Source organism: Panulirus ornatus, chromosome 37 (assembly GCF_036320965.1).
Source record: "Panulirus ornatus isolate Po-2019 chromosome 37, ASM3632096v1, whole genome shotgun sequence".
NCBI lineage: Eukaryota > Metazoa > Arthropoda > Malacostraca > Decapoda > Palinuridae > Panulirus > Panulirus ornatus.
The window spans coordinates 15,871,669-15,887,512 of record NC_092260.1 but is presented as its reverse complement, the minus strand read 5'-3'; the positions used below and the strand labels follow the sequence as shown (position 1 = coordinate 15,887,512).

General features: G+C 39.0%; 1 protein-coding gene across 6 annotated transcripts in view; it reads left to right on the top strand.

Moving 5' to 3' along the window:
- Positions 1-15,844, top strand: part of LOC139760534 (coiled-coil domain-containing protein 186-like) — a 44,035-nt gene that overhangs the window by 12,417 nt on the left and 15,774 nt on the right. For 4 of the 6 annotated variants that reach the window (XM_071683843.1, XM_071683841.1, XM_071683842.1 and 1 more), the window contains exons 6-15: positions 1,819-1,938; positions 2,154-2,289; positions 2,743-2,897; positions 3,770-3,912; positions 4,243-4,423; positions 8,286-8,402; positions 9,365-9,487; positions 9,666-9,887; positions 10,575-10,802; positions 12,086-12,127. In XM_071683843.1, coding sequence (XP_071539944.1) covers positions 1,819-1,938; positions 2,154-2,289; positions 2,743-2,897; positions 3,770-3,912; positions 4,243-4,423; positions 8,286-8,402; positions 9,365-9,487; positions 9,666-9,887; positions 10,575-10,802; positions 12,086-12,127 — 1,467 coding nt within the window. Of the gene's footprint in view, positions 1-1,818; positions 1,939-2,153; positions 2,290-2,742; positions 2,898-3,769; positions 3,913-4,242; positions 4,424-8,285; positions 8,403-9,364; positions 9,488-9,665; positions 9,888-10,574; positions 10,803-11,375; positions 12,032-12,085; positions 12,128-15,844 lie in introns of those variants that run through there. The other 2 variants (XM_071683847.1, XM_071683845.1) reach the window with 2 other exon arrangements.

The window sequence follows — 15,844 nt, the reverse complement described above, 5'->3', positions numbered from 1 at the left end:
CAGGCCCCACACAACTTTCCATGGTTTACCTCAGACGCTTCACATGCCCTGATTCAATCCACTGACAGCACGTCAACCCCGGCACACCACATCGATCCAATTCACTCTATTCCTTGCCCTCCTTTCACCCTCCTGCATGTTCAGGCCCCGATCACACAAAATCTTTTTCACTCCATCTTTCCACCTCCAATTGGTCTCCCACTTCTCCTCGTTCCCTCCACCTCCGACACATATATCCTCTTGGTCAATCTTTCCTCACTCATTCTCTCCTTGTGCCCAAACCATTTCAAAACACCCTCTTCTGCTCTCTCAACCACGCTCTTTTTATTTCCACACATCTCTCTTACCCTTACATTACTTACTCGATCAAACCACCTCACACCACACATTGTCCTCAAACATCTCATTTCCAGCACATCCACCCTCCTGCGTGCAACTCTATCCATAGCCCACGCCTCGCAACCATACAACATTGTTGGAACCACTATTCCTTCAAACATACCCATTTTTGCTTTCCGAGATAATGTTCTCGACTTCCACACATTCTTCAAGGCTCCCAGGATTTTCACCCCCTCCCCCACCCTGTGATTCACTTCCGCTTCCATGGTTCCATCTGCTGCCAGATCCACTCCCAGATATCTAAAACACTTTACTTCCTCCAGTTTTTCTTCATTCAAACTTACCTCCCAATTGACTTGACCCTCAACCCTACTGTACCTAATAACCTTGCTCTTATTCACATTTACTCTTAACTTTCTTCTTTCACACACTTTACCAAGCTCAGTCACCAGCTTCTGCAGTTTCTCACATGAATCAGCCACCAGCACTGTATCATCAGCGAACAACAACTGACTCACTTCCCAAGCTCTCTCATCCACAACAGACTTCAGACTTGCCCCTCTTTCCAAAACTCTTGCATTTACTTCCCTAACAACCCTATCCATAAACAAATTAAACAACCATGGAGACATCACACACCCCTGCCGCAAACCTACATTCACTGAGAACCAATCACTTTCCTCTCTTCCTACACGTACACATGCCTTACATCCTCAATAAAAACTTTTCACTGCTTCTAACAACTTGCCTCCCACACCATATATTCTTAATACCTTCCACAGAGCATCTCTATCAACTCTATCATATGCCTTCTCCAGATCCATAAATGCTACATACAAATCCATTTGCTTTTCTAAGTATTTCTCACATACATTCTTCAAAGCAAACACCTGATCCACACATCCTCTACCACTTCTGAAACCACACTGCTCTTCCCCAATCTGATGCTCTGTACATGCCTTCACCCTCTCAATCAATACCCTCCCATATGATTTCCCAGGAATACTCAACAAACTTATACCTCTGTAATTTGAGCACTCACTCTTATCCCCTTTGCCTTTGTACAATGGCACTATGCACGCATTCCGCCAATCCTCAGGCACCTCACCATGAGTCATACATACATTAAATAGCCTTACCAACCAGTCAACAATACAGTCACCCCCTGTGACTGTACTTATATAAGCATTTACCTGTGTTTTGTTTTGACTTTAGTTTTAGGTCTTTAGTATTTCTTTACAATTACAATAGTCTGTACTCATATGTGTTTATTTAGTTATTATGGGTTTAGTAATTAGTTAGCCTGACCAAAAACTACCGCCCAAGAGGACTTCCTAAATTTATAACATTATGTTCATGGGTAAATTGCTATTTGTTTATACTTTTTTATTTTCATGATTAGAGGACAAGCTGCTGTGGACAAGCACATGCATTCGAAACATGTTCAAATGTAATTTTATTTGTTTTGATGAACTGCAGATTCAGAAAAACAACTGGTATCATCGTGAGGTAGAGACACTGAAGGAGGAAGTCAGCAGTAGAGATATCAAGATAAAATGGGCGCAAACTAAGCTCAAGGGAGAAATGGAAGTGCACCAGGTACTTTTCTCATAAAACCTGAAACACAGTTTTTGTACATGTTTCAAATATATTATGGTGTTTAAGATTGAATTATGTTTTGAGTACCACTGAAATTATTATTGAATTCATAATTGTTTTTAGCTTAAGTATGTTTTTATGACATAAATGCAGTAATTTGCTATTTAAAGCACATAAAAAACAGTCAGGGATATAAGGTTCTTTACTTCAAACAGGAAACAAGAGGCAAATTGGATAGAGCTTTAACAAAAATAATGAAGCATGAGGAGGAACTAAGAGCTGTTAAGGAGGAAGCAGAAAATATTGTCCGAACCACCAGATATGATGAAAACTCAAGAGCAAATATTCTAGGTATGTCTCAATTTATATTTCTTCTTTGTGTTCAAAAGGATACATGTATATGTTCATTGAGGCCTTAGAATATAATTGGTGTTTTTTGAAGAATAGCAGTACTCTGTTTAGAATATGGTTATTCTTTTACATATTTACATGTAGAATTAATGCATCTTGTAATAGATTATAATTACTGTTTGAAACTTTTGGTACCATCATTGATTTATTTTAAGCAAATAGCTCAAAATAGCAATTATAAGAGGTCTACATGCATGCACAAGAGGTTAGCGTGCATAGTTACCAAACATTTCAGTTACTTATGCAAATTTTACCTGGCCCCCTTGCAAACTATAAGTTCTTGAGTCTTAGAATGGCCATTTTCAATAGTATTATGCATAAATCATGCTTCTCATTGGCTAGAAAGGGATATTTGATAAAGCTGTTAAATGGGAACATGATTTTATGATCCAGATATGCAGTTAAAGGAGGAAAAGGCTCGGCTGATAATGGAAAGGCAAGTGAATGAAAACAGAGGCTCAGCTTTCAACAAGGTTTCTTCAGAATTGGAGGCATTAAAACTTAAGCACACAGCACTCCTGGAGGAAGCTACATCTCTAAAAGCAAGGGTAATTCATGAATTTGCCATATTTTTTTGACAACAGACATATAAGGCTGTTCATGGAAATAGATATATACTTATCCCCCGGCTGCTGCCACCGCCCCATATTTGAACACTTTTCCTGTATGGCATTAACCCTGTAAAGCAAGTTAATGCCAAGAGCAGATGAAGAATAACCTCATTTACTCTCTTCCTTTCTTTAGTTGTCATGTTTAATGCACTGAAACCTGTCCACAGCCAAGCTCCACAGACCTTTCCATGGTTTCCCCTGGCTGTTTCATGTGCTCTGATTCAATTTATTGATGGAATGTCATCCCCTGTATACTGTATCATTACACTTCACTATGTTTGAAGCACTCCTAACTTTGTTCTGCATGTTCAGTCCTCATACACTCAGAAAACAACTTTTACTCAATCTTTCCGTTTTGCTCTTGGTTTCCCCCTTTTCCCTCCGCTTCTGATACATACCCTCTAAGTCATCCAGTCTTGATGCATCCTTTCCATACGTTCAAACCATTTCAGCACAGTCCTCATCTTACTGTCACATATCTCTTACCCTATCATTCCTTAATCGATCAGCCCTCCTCCCGCATCGAGTTGTCCTCATGTATTTGATTTCCATCACATCCACCCTCTTCTATACTTTTTCATGTATGCCCCATGCCTTGCATCCACACAACTCTATCAGGACTGTTATACCATCAAACATACTTTATATGTTATAGATAGAAATTTGAAATAGCTTCACGGAAATGATAAGTATATTTACCGAAGATTTGTCATTTTGTTTTTTAAAGTAGAGTATTTAACCCTGAAAGATTACAAATATTTACCCTTGATATCGTATGTGAGTGGCATTTTCTTCAAACATTTTTATAGGTGGCAACTTTTGAAGCTGAACAGGAGGAAACAGAAAAATTATTTGCCAGTTTGCGTTCAGAAGTAACATCTGCTCATCAAGAAGCTGCAGATCTCAGCCTCCAGTTATCTAATTCAACTCACCTACAACAACAACTCAAAAGGTGATTGTAATACTTTTTACTGTACTGAATTTGATAAAGTAGTATTGAGCTACACTTACAGTTAAGAAGCCAGGTATTGAATAGGAATGGACATTTCCTGTGTTCTTTGGTTATTCAGCACATTTTCAGTGCATTAAAAGCTGCAGCAAAATACCCCCTCTGCTCTCTGTGAATGATTCAGTTTTGTGAATAGTGGCAGGAGAAAAACATGAATTCATAAAAAATAACGAGCATGAACATAATAGAATAGATGAGACAGGTTATAAAAAAATGTATATATCATTGAGGAAGGACAGCAGTGAAATTTATTATTGCTTTTCTACCTATCAGAGAAAGAGAACAGCTGGAAACAGCCAACCAAGAAGTAGACCAATTGCAGTCAACAAACAATGAATTAGAGAGTGAGTTGCTTGCCTGTCGCCAGAAGGAAGCTGAATTGCTTGCCTTCACACAGAAACTAACAGACAAGAACGTGCAAATACAGAGTCAGTTTTCAGCCCTTCAGTCAAAGGTAAGATTGGTTTTACTTTTAAATTTTTCTACGTTATTTGTTTTCATTCTTGTTCACTGTTTCCTGTTAGTGAGATAGCAACAGAAACAGATGAAGAAAGGGCCTTATTCGCCTACATCCATTGTCTAGCCGTAATGTGTATTACACCAAAAGCACAGGCCTTTCTGTGGTTCCTCTGGCTTCTTCATATCCCCTGGGTTAGTTCATTGACAGCACATTGCTGCTTGTATACTACAATGCTCCAGTTCACTCTATTTCGTGCACACTTTCACCCTCCTTTATGTCCAGGCCCATAGCACTCAATATCTTATCATCTCTTTCTTTCTTTCTCAATTTGGTTTACACATTCTCTTTATTTCCTCCACTTCTGAAACACGTTTTTTTTTGTCAACCTCTCCTCATATATTCTCTCTTTAAGTTGAAACCACTTCATCACACATTCTCCAGCTCTCTCAACCATACTTTTCTTACTACCACTCCTTGCTCTTACTCTGTCATTACTTATTCAATCAACCCTCCTCACACCACATATTGTCTTCAGGTGTTTCATTTCAAACATATTGAAACTCTCCTGTACATTCTCATCCATGGCCTATGCCTCAGATGAGTACAACACCATCAGGTTTGCTATATCCTCATACATACCCATTTTTGCCTTGGCAGATAATGACCTCTTCTTTGCACTTTTTCCTCAGTGCTCCCTACTCCAATTCTAAGCTTCGTTTCTCCATTTGCTGCCATGTCCACTTGCAGGTCTCTAAAACACTTCACTTCACTTCAAAATCTATCCATGTAAACCACACTATGATTAACCACCTACTTTCAAGTAGAAACAAAAAGCTTACCTCTGCTTCATACTTCAGGAACCTCAACTGCCAAAATGTGAATACACTAAAATGACCCAACAAGCACTAAACAACTAGTTTAGAAGACTACCCCATCAATCTTACACCCATCTGAATGTACACTCCCCAGACATGTACAAGTTACACTTTCTGGACATTGCCTGCCCCTGCAGCACTACAAACACTGAAACAGCATATCTGTAGACTTCTCATTTCTGCAATGAAATTACCACAGTGAAGAGACTGAACACTTGTTTTTCAGGTGCCCCACACTCATTCACACAAACATGCACACATCATTACTACACTTAATGACCTGAGGTCCCCAAGCAGTAAATATAACCAGCTTCCTGAGCACAGTGGGGGCCCCATTGAAGATGGAAGGGTCTCCCAGGGCAGATAGGTAGGTATCATTAGAAAATTTTGATATATTACAGCACAGGCCATTATCAGAATCTCAAGCCTATTAACTCCCAAGTTAGGATTCCTTTCCATCCCTGTGATTCTCAACTTTTCAGGTTGTATGAAACATGTAAATAACTTTATGATTACAAAGATATTCGAATCTATAAACAATTAAAGAATAACTTCAGAAGCATATATCAACTGCTATTTTCACTGTGATGATGATTTCAGAGATATTCTATAAACACTTAAAAAATGACTTGAGAATCATATATCAACTGCTATTTTCACTATGATAATGTGTAGAAATTCTGTAAATGTTTCAGCATATGGTGTTTTCTAAAAAGTGCAGGAGTAAGGTCTGAGTGTTGATCATGTTGGACCTTGTCTCACTGTGATAATGTGTAGAATTTTTGAAAATGTTTTGGCACATGGTGCTTAAAATTGCAGGAGTAAGGCCTGAGTGTTAAGGAAGTTACTGCTTAGCATGTTTATCTTTTATTTTACCAGTGTCAAAAAATTTATGACTGATTATCCTGTTTTATCTTGTGTAATAAATCTTTTCTTGTTATAATCAATGTGATTCAGTGAAAGTTTTTTCATAACATCAGAATCATAAGTTAATAAGATTACCTGCTGTACCAGTCAGATGTAGCATTGCCAAGGTCAGGTGGTTTCTTGCAGTGCTGCCCTTCCCTTTTGCTGTAAACACCATCTCCTCCCTCATCTTGGTCAATTATCGGTGCTGGAAGAGTCAGTTTCCATAAAATCACTCTCCACATATTTGAAACAAAAACAGATCATCATAGTCATATAATTCAGGATCATCATCTGCTAGGTCATTTAAGCCTGTTAAAGACCCACCCAACTTCTTTCATGGAAAACTCACAAGAATATGCTGTCTTTGACATGGCTGGAGGATAACCAACTCTGAGGAAAAATAATTGTGTACTACCACCTAGATAACCACCTAGGCTCAGCTGGTGGCCTTGGAGTAGAAGTGCAGGTCTTTATAAATGAATTTACATCTAGAAACAATGTCCATCTTATGTAGATATCTGTTTGGAGGAGTTCAGGGGTTGATATATATGAGAAAGAGAACTTGTCTTAAAGATGATCCTTGTTGCAAACCACTACCAGCATTTAACCATTGATCTTTCTACTTTGTTTAAGTCCTTGGAATAGAGATGCAAGTCTTGATGTATGAATTTACATCTAGAAAAGTTATCTATCATGTAAATATCTGTTTAGAGGAGTTCTAGGGGTGATGTAAATGAGAAAGAGAACTGGTCCTAAGAACAATCCTTGTTGTAAACAACTTCCAGCATTTATTTAAGCCATTAATCTCTTTACTTTTTATGGCCAATCAACCATTAGTCTAAACACTGATGTATTGAAGTATAAAGTTTTTTCATACACATTCACCATAACCTGCATGACCAAGGTAGCTTGAACGGATGGTTGAGCCATAGAGGGAAAAATCCTTACTTGGCTTCTACATTTGTATAAAGCATAACCTTATATATTCCATGTGATCATCAGACACTACTCTTTGTTTACATCTAGGCAGCCAGCTTTCTAAATACTGAAATACAACCTCATCAGTATCATGTCATTCAGTATTTGCTTGTGATTTTTCGTGTGGAGCTTTATCAATTGCTCTCTAGAAATTTAAATAAATGACATTTTCTGCTGCACTTCCATCATATGTGTTTATTAAATCACAAAAGAAATCAAGTAGATTTACATTTTATGTATTATTCATATTTTTAATTGCCCCAGGACTTCTTTTCCCAAAGCTCCTGCAGCTTCTAGGCTTCACTACTTCCAGTAGGGAATTTTTGGACTCCTTTGGAGTGAGAAGTTCTTTGATGAAACTATACTCCCTTTCATCAACACGATGATACAGCCTTGCCGAAGTTGACTTTTCACTTACAGTAAACCACTGGCTGTCAAAGACAAACAATTTTGTCAGACACATTTTTTTGCAGTTTATTTGTTAAGTGATGGTCCTCTGAATGATTTACAGTTTTGTTTCAAATGATCATTTCCGTAGGTGTACCAACTACAGATGTCAAGCAAACTCTGCAATAATTTTTTGGGTAGTGACTTGTTACATTTTGTGAATGTAGCTGTTATGCTAACAGCCTTCCAGTCCCATGAAACTTTCCCTTAGATAAGTGACTTGTTGGAAAGGGAAGACAGCAGATGATACTGTAGTATATATTAAACTTGTACTGTGTCCATTGATGGCATTTTGTGTATGATGGTGAAAATGTGAATAGAAATATTAGTCTTAATAGAAGATTCAAGTTTCATATGCAAATTGAATGATTAAGAAATGCTGTAGTATTGTTTAAAACTTTATTTTTGCATAATGAACTAAGTTATTCCAAAGTATCCTGTACATTAGATCCATCTTATTGTAATGTTATACATAATTGAAGGCAGTTGATTAATGGATTCTTTTGTTGCATTTTGCTTAGCAAATCTCTCTTGGGCAGTTCAAGGCTCAAGCCTTTTTATCCTGTACTTTATTGTTAAGGTGATTTCAGAGTCATAAGTGCTTTCAGTCACAATTCTCATAATTAAATTACTTTGTCTTAACACAGATGCAGTTGATGGAGCTTGAGCATGCAGAGATCAAGTCTGAATTAGATGATGTCAAAATCCAGAGGTCAAAATTAAAGACAGACCTTACCAAAGAAAACCAGACTCATAGTGCTCAGGTAAGACTTTCATACCATTTTTCTCACTAATGGATTCCCTATGAGCTTCCTGAGAGAGCACTAGTCATGCTGGGGGTTAGAATTGTCCTGCAATTCAACAACCACTGAACACTGGTGCTAGATAGAACTCAATCATGGGGACTTCTTAACAGAAACTACTTCCTATGATGCTGTCGCATCATTACTGCCACGGCTCCTGCATATGATGCCATCACATCAATTCAGTGCTAGGGCTCTTGTCAGTGATACCATTACTTCATTCAGTGTAAGGGCCTATCTGCTGTCACACACTCAGTTTTTCATTTAACTCACTGTCACTCTTGCTGCTCAACTCTGCGATGATTTCATCCAGTTTGACTTGCTAAGATGTGAGTAGTGTTCAGCTAATCATTTTAGAGTTATTTAGTCTGCTGTAAGTGTATTGTCCCTTTTTAGGATATATAATTCTGTTAGACTCTTTGTTGCCATGATTCATTGGGGTTGGCAATGATTTTACATTATTAGGAGTTACATTATTGGGTTAGAAGCTGTGGAGCCTTTTATTATTTTCATTTATGTATTTGATTAACCTAGGCTTTAGAATTCCATTGGGACCCAAATAGAATGTTGGCTTCCAGGTTTAAGGGCAAAAGAACCTAGAAGCAGATATACTGTATAACCACATTTAACTGTTAGTACTTGTGACACAGTATGTGTAATACCTGCACTTACATATAAATGTTATTCTTTACTTTTACACATTCATCAGTGATATCAATATCACCCATTTATGCATGGTCATGATGGTACCATGACTAAATCAAAGTCTTTTCATACCACTAGATTATGGGATTTTTGGTCTTCATTATTTTGTAAGTATTTTTATCATTCAACAGAAGTGTATTTCAGTTCTTTATGGCAAGTCAGTACAAAGATTTTTCATAATCACAGACCAGACATAACCAGAAATAGTTTTATTTCAGTTGGAAGAACTTACACGACAGCTAGCAGAGAAAACAGAAGAGGCAAAGCAGCTTGCCACAAAAGTTATGGATCTCGAAAATGAGATCCAGGTACTGAACAGAAAACATAATAATTCCTTAAAGGTTAGTGGAACACTCAGAAACACAGACTGCATAATTTAAGTCAATTTTTTGTGAAGATTTGGTGACTATCAATATGAAAAATACTGTAGTTGCAATTTCACAAATTAGTAGAGATCATCATTAAAGTCATAGCTGCATTGTTGTATAATATTGTAACTCCTTCACCATTCTATGAAAGGATATAATGAGAGAGATGCAGAAGCTACGGAAACGACTAGAAAGCCAAGAGAATGGCACAAATGGAGGAAATGGAAGCACCTCTGGGGTTGTTTTGAGTGGCAGATCATCCCAGTCAGCAACTCCACATGACTCTTTATCTCAAGGTTCCAGAGCCTCTTCCAATACTTCCCTTAACACTATTGAATACCCAAGTACCAATGGCAGCAGCCCACAGTCACAGGTGATATATACACCATGTTTTTCTTCTTTATATTTAAATCTTGCTTGCTCTCTTTAAATTTTCCTTTCCCTTTCTTCCCATTTTTCTCAAGAGTCAGATCATTTTGTGAGCAGTGACAAAATCATTTTGATCCGAAGGGGTCAGGATCTTTTTACCAACTTCTTGTAAGAAAGTCTCTCATACCCTTTACTAACCACTCATTTTTACCTTAGCATCTGGCATTTTTATTTAGGCGCACTTATGGGACTTAGGCTTTCCCAGTTATGGCAGTGCTATTACTTTATACAATCTCATTATGCTTCTCTTTAGTGGTGTCTGGAAAGGAAAAAGATTCTTGTATGCACGACTTGGCATCCTTTGGGATTCTTAAATTTTGGACTACAAAGGTGAGGTAAATTATAGACAGTGGAGAGGTGGGATAACTGAAGAAAACCTGTATTTTTGTGACTGATTTGTTTTTATAATGACTGCACTTCACATATGATTTGTATCACCAGAATTTGCAGGTTAGTCATTTTAGGATGATATAACCACATAACATAGTTTCTTTTCCACATGTTAAGGGAACGATCAGACAATGCTCATGACACTGTATCTAGTCTTTGTCGAGGTGCAGAAATATGTCTTATAACAAAATAAGTTTTTTGCATCATCTGTCAATTTTTGTATATCTTTTTTGATTTCTAGGATCCCCTCCCACCCCTTAATGATCCTTTGGTGACACAGCAGTTGTTGGTTGACCGAATCATCAGACTTCAGAAATCTGCTGCCAAACGCTCGGAAAAAATTGAGTTTTTAGAAGAGCATATAACTCAGTTGGTTTCAGAACTCAAGAAAAAATCACGAATTATCCATCATTATATCATGAAAGAAGAGACTGGAGCTCTTGCAAATTCAGCATCTGATTCATCTAAGGTAAGTTTTAAATTCCATCCTTTCATGTAGAACAAGGGAACCTTTTGATTTTTATAATTACATGATACAGAGGATAGCCATGCTAAGGTATGCCTAATCTTTTGCATTTGTTATTTGACTCAGTTTCTTAACCAAAGTCAAAAGGAAAATAATTGAGCTGTATTTCTCTCCTCTGCCTTCAATAGGTCATATTCATAAAAACCCTTCTGAACTGATAGTGGTTAAGACTGCTGATCTGGGAAGATGAGGGTACCTTATATGTTAGAGACACATTTAAGAATTAAAAGAGCTCATGAAAACTTAATCTTACTGATAGTGGAGGGGGGGGGACTATGCTGATCTGGGTCGAATTTCCCATAGAAGCCTAAATTTACCATATTTTTGATGTAATGAAAACAGATTTTTACTGGTAGTTTTTCTACAGTGTCCCTTAACAGGAATTTTAGAAAACCTTAAGGTAACAATACTTTAATTAGTAAAGGGAAAGAATGCTAAGTAATAAGCCAGTTCCATGAGTAACTTTGAATGCGAAAGCTGTGACGAAATAGTATGGAATTGTATTTTTTCCTTCAGGGTCACCTTGTGAGGAACAAGTTTTCACACACATATTGAATTACAAATACCCAAGTAAATGCTGGCACTAATATCACATACTGAATTGAATCAACTTAAGTCTTCACCATGAATGAAGTAAGGTGACCTGTATCACTGTGGAAAACATCCTTGTGCTTACAAGCCTTGGAACCTTCCTCCCATTGGGAATCATGAATTATTTTCTTCTGCCATCATTGTGAAATACATAGTGAATAAAAACTATTGAATATCCTTTTTGAGTATTTCTTTATTAAAGGAAATGAGTACTGGTTATTTACATGTTACCTTCCTGTTCAGGAGTCCTTTCTATTCTAATGAGGCTCCTGCAGCACTCAGAAAGCTGGCCATGTCCCTTAGCCGGGATCACAAGTCATAAAGCGTTACGTTGTGTTTTGCGTCTGTGTGCAGAGAGTGCAGAAAATTTGGAAAATAACTTTTATTCAACAGTACTCCAGTACCTTCATATTAATGTAGCTGTCATATACTTCCTTCTGTTATTGCATGCTCTGAATTGTGATTATAAAGTTCACTCATCCAGCTTTAACTAAGCCAAATTGAATATTTCCCTATCTAGATATAATCCATTAGGTTTGAACTTAGAGCTAATCCATGTATGTAACTGTGCTTATGTATAATGATATCCTTGATCTGTAGCACTCTTAGATTTTACTAACCACATTTTACAACAGTCTTCCAGTGCTAACAGTGGAAAAATAAGGAGAAAGAGCCAGGTGAGTATAAATGTAATAGTGAGCATGATCAAAAGTTTACAACATAAATTTCTTCAGATTTCTTTCCTCTGGTGTGTTTCATAAGCAAAAGATGTATTCCGTGGTTATATACAGACCAGGACGTTCCACCCCTCATAATTTCTGGTACAGAGGTGCTACCTTCACTCACTCTTTTTGACCCAAGTAAATGTGATCACAGCAGCTCATTCCTTTTAGGTCTGCCTTCAGCTAGTCTGTGAACTCCATCAGACTGGTATCATCAACCCACACACTGCCAGCCTGATTATCAGGGCACACAATTCTCTGGGATTGCATGCTTCCAAGATGCACTGCATGCTGCTGCAGTTCAGGCCAGCATTTTTGTAGATCGGTATCCTTTTCTTAAGTTTTATTTATTATTTAGTTTATATTGAATGGTGTAATTATGATAGGTATATCCTTTATTTATATTATTATTATTATACTTTGTTGCTGTCCCCCGCGTTAGCAAGGTAGCGCAAGGAAACAGACGAAAGAATGGCCCAACCCACCCACATACACTTGTATACACATAAATGCCCACACATGCACATATACATACCTATACATTTCAACATACATATACATATAAGACATACACAAATATGCACATGTACACATTCATACATGCTGCCTTCCTCCGTTCACCCCGCCACACATGAAATGGAAACACACACACACACACACACACGCACACACACACACACACACACACACACACACACACACACACGCGTGTGAGGTAGCAATTCGAAAGGACAACAAAGGCCACATTTGTTTGCACACTAGTCTTCAGCTGTCACGTGTAATGCACCGAAACCACAGCTCCCTTTCCACATCCAGGTACCACAAAACTTTCATTGGTCCACCCAAGACGCTTCACATTCCCTGGTTCAATCTATTGACAGCACATCAACCCCGGCATACCATATTGTTCCAATTCACGCCATTCCTTGCATGCCCCTCACCCTCCTGCATGTTCAGGCCCTGATTGCTTAAAATCTTTTTCACTCCATCCTTCCACCATCAATTTTGTCTCCCACTTCTTGTTCCCTCCACCAGACACAAGCATCCTCTTTGTCAACCTCTCCTTTTTCATTCTCTCCATGTGACCAAACCCTATCTATAGCCCATACCTCATAACCATATAACATTATTGGAACCACTATTCCTTTAAACATACCCATTTTTGCTCTCTGAGATAATGTTCTCGCCTTCCACACATTCTTCAACGCTCTCAGAACTTTCTCCCCCTCCCCCACTCTGTGACTCATTTCCGCTTCCATGGTTCCATCCTCTGCCAAATCCACTCCCAGTTGTCCAAATCACTTCACCTTTTCCAGTTTTTTCTCCATTCAAACTTACCTCCCAATTTACTTGTCCCTTACCCCACTGAACCCAACAACCCCACTCCTATCCACTCCCACTCTCAGCTCCATTCTTTCACACACTTTACCAAACTCAGTCACCAACTTCTGCAGTCTTCTACCCGAACCAGCCACCAGCGCTGCATCATCAGCGAACAACAACTGACTCACTTCCTAAGCCCTCTCATCCACAACAGACTGCATACTTGCCCCCCCCCTTCCAAAACTCCTGCATTCACCTCCCAACAACCCTATCCACAAACAAACTAAACAACCATGGAGACATCATGCACCCCTGCCGCATACCGATATTCACTGGGAACCAATCACTTTCCCCTCCCCCCACTCGCACACACGCCCCACATCCCTGACAAAAACTTTTCACTGCTTCTAGCAACTTACCTCCTACACCATATACTCTTAATACCTTCCACAGAGCATCTCCATCAACTCTATCATATGCCTTCTCCAGATCCATAAATGCCACACACAAATCCATCTGTTCCTCCAAGCACCTCTCACACACACTCTTCAAAGCAAACACTTGATCCACACATCCTTTACCGCGTCTGAAACCACACTGCTCCTCCCCAGTCTGATGCTCCGTACATGCCCCGACCCTCTCAATCAACACCTTCCCATACAACCTCCCAGGAACACTCAACAAACTTATACCTCTGTAATTCAAACACTCACCCTTGCCCCCCCTGCCCTTGCATAACGGCCCCATGCATGCATTCCGCCAATCCTCAGGCACTTCACTATGAACCATACATACATTGAATATCCTCACCAACCAGTCAACAGCATAGTCACCCCCTTTTTTAATAGATTCCACAGCAATACCATCCAAACCCACCGCCTTGCTGGCTTTCATCTCCTGCAAAGCTTTCACTACCTCTTCTCTGTTTAGCAAATCATTTTCCCTGACCCTCTCACTTTGGACACCACCTCGACCAAAACACCCTATATCTGCCACTCTATCATCAAACACATTCAACAGACCTTCAAAATACTCACTCCATCCCCCTCTCACTTCACCACCACTTGCCATTACCTCTCCATTTGCCCCTTCACCGATGTTCCCATTTGTTCTCTTGTCTTATGAACTTTATTTACCTCGTTACAAAACATCTTTTTATTCTCCTAAAATTTAATGATACTCTCTCATCCCAACCCTCTTTTTCACCTCTTGCATCTTTCTCTTGACCTCTTGCCTCTTTCTTTTATACATCTCCCAGTCATTTCCATTATTTCCCTGCAAATATCGTCCAAATGCCTCTCTCCTCTCTTTCACGAACAGTCTCACTTCTTCATCCCACCACTCACCACCCTTTCTAATTTGCCCTCCTCCCACCTTTCTTATGCCACAAGCATCTTTTACGTAAGCCACCACTGCTTCCCTAAATACATCCCACTCCCCCCACATCACCTGCTCTCACCTTTCTCCATTCTGCATTCAATCTCTCCCGGCACTTCCTCACACAAGTCTCCTTTCCAAGCTCACTCACTCTCACCACTCTCTTCACCCCAACATTCTCTCTTCCTTTCTGAAAACCTCCCCACCTCCACAAGACAGTGATCAGACATCCCTCCAGTTGTCCCTCTCAGCACATTAATGTCCAAAAGTCTCTCTTTCACTTGCCCATCAACCAACATGCAATCCAACAAAGCTCTGTGGCCATCTCTCCCACTTACATACATACGTACACTCATGTATATCTCTCTTTTCAAACCAGGTATCACCACTTCCATCTACAACTCTGAACACCCCATGTATACCATTTATACCCTCAACTGCCACATTACTTACCTTTGCATTCAAATCACCCATCATTATAACCCGGTCTTGTGCATCAAAGCTGCTAACACTCACTCAGCTGCTCCCAAAACACTTGCCTCTGATGATCTTTCCTCTCATGACCAGGTGCATAGGCACCAATAATCACTCATCTCTCCCCGCCCACTTGCAATCCACCCCAATCTGAGCCTTTGAGGTGGATGAGCACTCCCTGCATGACTCCTTCTTTTCTCCTTTTAGAAAGGGGAAACAGTGTACATGTATTTATTATACACTAACATTACTGTGTTTTCCCATTTTTACTACTTCTTGTATGTCTGTTTGTTGATCCCTGTTTACCCTAATCTAGTTGATGATGGTTTTTTTTAATGTTGCATATTTGATAAAATGGCAAGAATTCAAATGGATGGTTTGTTGGTACAAGCAGTACTGTATTTTTTTTCAGATGGCATTGTGTTGTTATATAGATGATTATCAGGTGAACAGTAGTTGGTGTTATATCACTTCTTTCTGTCCCTCCACCTCCCCTCT